Genomic DNA, 8861 nt, shown 5'->3' on the forward strand with positions numbered 1-8861 from the left:
TATTCATATGCATGCATATACATATATACACACAAAAAACATACATATACACAGACATGCATACACACACACACACACGCGCGCGAGCACACACACATGTACACGGGCTACCCATATAAAACGTGCACTTATAAATAAATAAAACGACCAATAACATTTATCCTTTAACGAATATGTTTGTTAACTGTATACCTAAACATATCTCAGTTGAAAGCAAATCTGTAACAGATATGAAAGTACATATATAATAGTTAATGAGTGATATAATTAACGTTCGAATGTTTATGACTGTAGAGTAATTAGCGACCCAGAACACGGGTATAACATTAAAAAAACAAGACTCAGAATAAATTAATAGTCCAAACTGAAATTGGTGACTAGTCTGATTATATTTTGTCAAACAGATCAATGATTCCTTTTATTATAAAATGTCAAGAAACGCTACAGCCAGTGTTTATCCACTAATGTTGTCTTTGCCGTATCAATTATTTAAACATACATATTGGGGTTACGGAATATTTAAAGGGACATTCCTGAGTTTGCTGCACTTTTTAAGACGTTATCGACTAACAAAGACTTAAGTTCAATCGTAGAAATATTTTATTAGTCGCAAACATCTTACAATGCAACAAACTCATGAATGTCCCTTTAATAACCCATATTGTCTGTATTTTGTGGCATGAAGAGACAAATAAACTTTACAAAAGAAAATATAATTTTGGCTTTTAAGACGAGTAACAATGATCCTATTAATGTTATTACATTAATAACTAAATAGTTAATATTTAAAAGAGATTTGAAGGGCTAACGAGTTGACAGAAGTTTGACATTTTTAATATATAATGTCCATATATTGTAGGGGTGAACATTCTTGAACACTGCTTTTCGGATTTCGTTTAAAGCTAGTATTCATATTGTTATTAGTATGTTTAGCAAAGAATAGAATAGCTGTTTAACGACACACCAGCACGAAAAATACATCGGCTATTGGGTGTCAAACTATGGTAAAAGTTGTTTTGTTTTTTTGTTGTTGTTTTTTTGTATACATTACACATTTATAAATATTGGATCTGTTATGTAAATTTATTGCATTAACTGTATGATTATGACAGACAGACTGTACATGCACACGCATAGTGTATTACATACAGATCAAGAGATATTTATGTTCATTCTTAATTCTCCGATAATAACATGTTTCGGCCCTCTTGACCCCAGCCACACGTTTTATGTTCAAATGAGCAAATCAATACACAAATGCGATCAATTCCTTTTCTTTGATCTTCTGCAAAATAACCAGAATAAAAGTGTAATTATATAATGAAGTAATATTCCTGCTGCATCCTGTTTCTCAAATCTTTATGGTTTCACTATTATTATTTCCACAGGATAAAGCTGATACACAACGACATTAACCAATATTCGCTATTAAAGCTGGAACCCTGATATGAGATATGAAAGACACGCGATGTTATTTCATTGACAGTTGTCCTTTGTTTCGTTAAACTGTTTAAGTAATTATACGTGATCTACGTGACCACATTACATTGGCTAAGTTAATTAAGATCTTCACTCAATATCGATTTAAAGTACATACATAAATACAAACGATTCTATGCTATCAGCTGTAGACGGTTAGCCCACCTGCTGACGTCTCAAGGTATGTTGGTACATGCATATTACTTTCCAATTCTTTTAGCATAGGTTTTCGAATTTTAAAACAATGTGTATTAGACACTTTGTTAATACTTGTATATATTTTGTAGACTTAAAAGTAACAGAAATCACAACATACGCGAGTCAATCCCAGTGCAAATATAGAATTCTTACTAACAAAATATTCTAAACAGGTATATTATATTATATTTTTAAAATGTTACTTCACAATGTATGTATATATATATATATATATATATATATATATATATATATATATATATGAATAGAAAATCCTTCTATGTTGCTGGCACCTCTCCTCCAAAGTAGCAAGGGGGCTTGAGATAATATATTTTATAAAAAGAAAAAGTCAGAAGCCTCCTTTAAAAGTCATATATCCCTCTTTGAAACGAGGGATATATGACTTTTAAAGGAGGCTTCTGACTTTTTCTTTTCATAATATATATATATATAGATATATATATATATATATATATATATATATATAGAGAGAGAGAGAGAGAGAGAGAGAGAGAGAGAGAGAGAGAGAGAGAGAGAGAGAGAGAGAGAGAGAGAGAGAGAGAGAGAGAGAGAGAGAGAGAGAGAATTCATTTTAATTTTTATTTGAAATCTTATTTTCAGATGTCTTTGGCCGTTTACTATTGTTTATTCGGCTTTATTTTGATGTTTCCGTCATTACAAACAAAAGTTGGTAAGCTACACTTTTCTATTGGCGTTTTCTGTTGTAATTAGTCTTCCATGATTGCGAAACTTTAATTTAATTTGAAAACAAGAGTATGCCCCTCCCTCCCCCTTCCCCCCCCCCTCTCTCTCTCTCTCTCTCTCTCTCTCTCTCTCTCTCTCTCTCTCTCTCTCTATTTCTCTCTCTCTCTCTCTCTCTCTCTCTCTCTCTCTCTCTCTCTCTCTCTCTCTCTCTCTCTCTCTCTCTCTCTCTCTCTCTCTCTCGGTCTGTGATTGTTTTTGTTTTTCTCGTTTCAACCAGTGCCCCACAACTGGTCAAAGGTCGTGGTATGTGCTTTCCTGTCTGTGGGAAAGTGCATATAAATTAAAATGGGACAGGTTTTGCGGTGTGTGTGGGAGTTTTTGTTGTTGTTGTTTTGTTTTTTTTTGGGGGGAGGGGTTTGGTTTGGTTTTGTTTGTATTGCAAGGAGAAATGTGGCACTCTGATAGATCTGAAAGTATTATATCTTCCAGCTGTATCGAACACTTTTTCTATGGAGTAAAAGAATTTGTGCTTTCGAAATAATAATTACAAATTTACAATAGTCTCATTCATGATGTCCTAAACAAAGACCATGCACTGTAGGAGAGGGTGGACTTACTGTATCGGCCCTAAGAGTCTTTTTTAATTTTTGTGTTTTATATTTTAAGAAAAATACTATTTAGCTTATGGTGAGACTCAGGAACAAGAGTCCACCAACAGAAATGTATTCTTTTTCACGGAAAGATGATGCTTTGTGCCGTACAAATCAAATGACGTGTGAGCATATTCGGCATTTTCAATCCACTTACTTGCAATGGGTTCCCCGTCCAGCAACACATCAGACATACATGACGTTGTGGTTACTATGGAAACATACGTAGATCTATTCGAAAATACATCTATGAAATTGAGTGGGCTGAAAACGTATTCGCTGCGCCAGCTACCCACTGGGACAACAATGGCAACAGAAGCATCACCATAATCAGTCGTATCACTTGTACTTTGGGAAAATTGTGCTACGAGAACTGGACTGCCAGACGTCACAATAGTATGTCTGCCCGCAGGTAACAGAAACTGTCTGTAGCGATCATAAGTTGTAATGTTATGTAGGACGCCATCCACCTGTACATACGTGTTCTTATATACTACGATCCTGATGTAGTCTTCTGACATTGTGTTGGGGAACGGAGAGATGACGTAGACAGAACCCAAACTGGAGACTGGCGGTAACTGATCCACTAGATGATCTCGCGAATAGACAATGGATGTAGAATTGTCCTCATACATAGGTGTTAAAGGCGCTCCAGCAAATACGGCAATTGCTTCAGATGACTCTATTCTTGTGCCTGTTAGGTCTCCCTTGCTCTGGATCTGAAGTGTTTGATATCTCTTAAGGATTACTTGTAGTAAACTGCCATTGGTGTAAGTTTTGTTTCTAAAGACAACGTTATTAATTTGGTCCATTCTTAGTGATATGGAGACTTTCGTCGTGTTCTTTGTGGCAACAACTGCGAATTGGCATTTATAGTTTTTACAGTAGGTGACTACCACATATTCCCGTCCAAGTGACTCAACCGGGTAGGCCATGAATCCTCCTACAGACGCCCACTGAGATATCTTAAATAAACTATATCACTGCACTGTTATGTCTCTAGGACTTGTTATGAAAATCCCTTTGCCAAGAACCGACGAGCCATACAATTGAACTTAGAATTAAGAGTCACGTACATGGCGTCAGGGCTTAACATAGTGAGTTGGGTGAACACGTTGATGTCTTGTCGTAGAGGAGCCGAGATGTGAACGTCAGACAGAGGACCATGGGTGGATGTGATGACCAGTTCAAGTCTTGTGTCTGAATTACCATGTTTTGGGAAGGCCACTATGAACTCTCGTCCAGAGTTGGTGACCTGTCTGGATTCTGTAATGAAAGGTTAAAAAACAACCCAACGTGTTCAGCGTCTTGATAACATGTGCAGCATATTTTTTTAAAAACCCACACACAGGTAACGTAGTAACATCTGTGTTAATATGCAGCATAAGAGTTGAAGTCACAGACCCTAATTTTGATCCGTGGGAATGGACACTAATTTTGGTTAATCCACATACCTGTAACACATCTAGATCAAGTTAAAATGGAGTAAAACGAGAGTCTGTGACGGTGAAACGAGGAAAAACCTTTTAGAAATACGACTTGAGCTCGTCTCCATAACCATTACTTCACAGAAGTATGTACGTTTTTAGAATTAAAACAAATACATTTCCTCATATAACTAACAACACTTTGGATGCACTGAATTCTCTGGTACCATGTTCGGAGCAGCGTTTATCCAAGCTTGGTCAATGCCTCTAGGTTGGTACTTTGGAGACATTTGGGTAAGTATGTAATAATAATAATAATAATATATCTGCTTTACGAATTTTCATCCATTCAGAAAATTATACATTCATTACAGACACTCACTCACTCACTCACACACACACACACACACACACACACACACACACACACACACACACACACACACACACATATATATATATATATATATATATATATATATATATATATATATACAAACACACACACAAATACACACACAAATACACCCACCCACACAGAGAGAGAGAGAGAGAGAGAGAGAGAGAGAGAGAGAGAGAGAGAGAGAGAGAGAGAGAGAGAGAGAGAGAGAGAGAGAGAGAGAGAGAGAGAGAGAGAGAGAGAGAGAGAGAGAGAGAGAGAGAGAGAGAGAGAGAGAGAGAGAGAGAGAGAGAGAGAGCTGGGGAGGGAAGGATCGAGGGACAGACGTTGCAATCATCAAAATCTCTGATGTATGAGAATTCTGGACTATTATACAAAACATTCCACCATTTAACTGTATGTCTCAACGTCTGTTCAATTGTAGATTCCTGAACACACAAGTAAAATATTGCAAGAGAGCACCTCCTATCATATCACAACTGAAACACAGCTAGCATATGATATCGCCACACCAGTGGAGAGTCCAACTACAAGACAACTATCATATGATATCGCCACATCAGTGGAGAGTCCAACTACAAGACAACTATCATATGATATCGCCACACCAGTGGAGAGTCCAACTACAAGACAACTATCATATGATATCGCCACACCAGTGGAGAGTCCAACTACAAGACAACTATCATATGATATCGCCACACCAGTAGAGAGTCCAATTACAACACAGCTTTCAGATATGTCAACAACATCTCTCGCTGAGACTAATCTATCTGACGTGTTCACCGTAACACCATCTACTGTAGTTGAGATTAACAATCAAGCAATTCTGCCGACGTCAGTTGTGAGAAGTGAGTTCTCAGATGTCCTTGCTAGATCGGATTCACCGATGTTAACAATTGAGAATTTTCTACCACCTGATGCAACGACGATTCTACACCCATCATCAAATTACTTAAGTAACAGTCACATGTTTTCTGATACTGATGTTCATGTACAGTCGACTATTACAAATATGGTCAGTACTACTGAAACTGGACTGACAACGGTAACGGAGAATGTAGGGACAGCTGATCATTTCAGTACTGGTACACTGAGTCCAAATGAAGTCACTACCACATATTCGCCATCACAAACTACTGCTAACGTCGCAGAGACGCAAGTGGTACGCACCTTTTGTCGATGCAAAAACTCTACACTGCAGCTAGATGAAAGCCTGCAGGTTCTAAAAGAGCACCTGGCAGTCGATACACAGACTCTGTCGGCGACTACCAGAAAGTACATCAGCATAGAAGACAACCGCCCATCAGCTGTTGCTGTTGGATGCAGCGGAATCGTGTTCCTGTGTCTAACTGGACTCTTGCTCTCTATCAATGACTTAATAAAACTGTGGTCGTATTGGTACTCCTGGTGTAGGAAAGACGAATCGCCGGATTCAGGTTCTGAGGATGACAGAAGAGTGGAAGCATACTAATCGAACAGGTTCCAACAGTTGGAAGAATCTGACTAATTCCTCTTTCGCAAAATGTCGAAACAGAATAACTATTATAATATTAGTGTTTTCTGTCTAATGTAGATTGGAATGATGCTAAGCCCGTCCCCTTGTATGGACTACCCTGCTTCCCCTTGATGTGAACCCGCTGTACCATCCAGTGCACCATGCCTGGTACACAAATGCCGTGGTATGCGCTATCCTGTCTATGGGATGGTGCATATAAAACATTCCTTGCTGCTAATCGAAAAGAGTAGCCCATATCTGTGTGGTCCTTAACCATATGTCCGACGCCATATAACTGTAAATAAAATGTGTTGAGTACATCGTTAAATAAAACATGTTCTTTCTTCATTTCAATAACCCGTACTTCTGCATTAATTAATTGTCACCAAACGCTCCTGTTATGATTACATCTTGCTTTAAGTAGTGTTTCACATCCTATCAGAAAAAACTAAACACACACACACACACATATACACACACACACACACACACAAAACCCTGGTATGTTAATTAACAACGTTTATTTTTAATTAGTGGCAATGTATTGTCAAAAAATGTCACAATACCTTTGTCAGGAACGGCACACATTGTGAACCTTGTGATTCCGTTATGTAATCACAGCTGATCAATAATTACTTATAGGCATGCTTTGAAAGTTTGCTACCAGCACATAATAAACACACAATTTCACTGCGAAAACATTTTGTAATATTATGTTGTAGGGTGTATACTATTAAATCAAATCCCATAGACGACAATAGTAACATGTGTGGCTAAAACTCCTACCAGCAGCGTATCAATCGACATAAACGCCACGGATATAAATACTACCACACTTCACCCTTAAACTGAATCAGAAAAAAATGGGGGTCAAGCTGCTCATTTCTGAGATAACGGGTAGCGTCTTTGACTACCCTAGTTCCGCACAACATTCTAGTACTTTTTTTTACAGGTACCCCATACATGTTTCAAGAAAAAGGCTACTTGACACAGTGGTACTAGATGAAATGAAGTTATTTGGTTTAGTACTACCTGTAGGTCTGGAACTAATGTCCAGCTAGTTATAAGCAAAACTTTGTAATTATAAAATTCATATCGAGCAATAGGCGATTTTGTTTTTCTGTTTCTTTCTCGCTATATATTACCTCATGGTTATTGCAGAACTTTTTGCAGCATTACGGAATTCATTGACTGGCCCAGTGATCAATTAGTCATGTATGAAGTCCTAACCCCCTGTCCTTTTGCTCTGTCTGGAAACAGCTCTAAAATATAATAAATATTTTTTCTTTCATCTTTAAGTATATAGGACAGATCCGTCCCCTAAAGGACAGCTGTCACAGCTATTTCTATATTCCATGAGTTATGCGAGCTAATTATATTGTTATGTATGTAGTCATCAGACAAGCGTTTCATATTGATATTCGGAAAATGTCAACTAAACTGAGGACATCAACATTAAATATTGATCAGCTTATTGTTCAAGTGGAGAAATATCCATCTTTATATAATCCACAGAATACCTCATACAGATATGTTGAAAAAAACCCCAACAACATCTGAGCTACCATAGGATCTTTATTGGAAGCATCAGGTAATAGTTTGATGTTTGTATCGTGTCTAAATGGAGAGAAAAAAAATCAAAACTAGAAAAATGGCTTTTGTATGTTATTTGCCGCTTGCCAGACGCATTCAGTGTGTTTTCTTTTTCCGCTCGAGTGCCGCTTGTCGCCCGCGTGTCTCTTGCCGACCGTGTACCGCCCGCGTCCCGTGTGTTCTTAGCTTTACAGTTTATTTAACATATGGAGCAAACACGGTAAATATGATAATGTAGTTTATACAATATGACAAAATGGTCAAATGAAAAACGTTAATACTTTTTTTCAGTTTGTTTTGTTTAACGACACAAGTAGAGCACATTAATTTATTAATTGTCGACTATTGGATGTCAAACATTTGGCAATTTTTACTCGTAGTCATCAGAGGAAACCCATTATATTTTTCCATTAGTGTCAAGGGATCTTTTATATGCACTTTCGACCAGTTGTGGTGCACCGGTTGGAAAGAGGTTAATATATTTGCCATCTTTGTCTGCTCGTGTAAAATAACAGTTTATTTACCGTCTACGACAGAAAAAGAATTAATCATATATGTAGTCATATAGCATAGAAAACGTACACCCTCGAGGAGGAAATGTCGTTCATGGCATTTCACATATCAATCGTGGTTCACTGGTTGGGATGGACCGGCCTCGGCTGCGTCGTGGTTAGGCCATCGGTCAACAGGCTGGTAGGTACTGGGTTCGGATTCCAGTCGAGGCATGGGATTTGTAATACCGATACCGACTCCAAACCCTGAGTGAGTGTTCCACAAGGCTCATTGGGTAGGTGTAAACCACTTGCACCGACCAGTGATCCATAACTCGTTCAACAAAGGTCATGGTTTGTGCTATCCTGCCTGTTGGAAGCGCAAATAAAAGATCCCTTGCTGCTAATCGGAAAGAGTAG

General features: G+C 37.8%; 1 protein-coding gene across 1 annotated transcript; it reads right to left on the bottom strand.

Moving 5' to 3' along the window:
- Positions 1 to 3076: 3076 nt before the first annotated feature.
- LOC121374717 lies at positions 3077 to 3967 on the bottom strand. The gene has a single exon (XM_041501824.1). It carries the CDS (start codon positions 3965 to 3967, stop codon positions 3077 to 3079), a length of 891 nt encoding a protein of 296 aa, XP_041357758.1.
- Positions 3968 to 8861: the final 4894 nt, after the last annotated feature.

Source organism: Gigantopelta aegis, chromosome 6 (assembly GCF_016097555.1).
Source record: "Gigantopelta aegis isolate Gae_Host chromosome 6, Gae_host_genome, whole genome shotgun sequence".
NCBI lineage: Eukaryota > Metazoa > Mollusca > Gastropoda > Neomphalida > Peltospiridae > Gigantopelta > Gigantopelta aegis.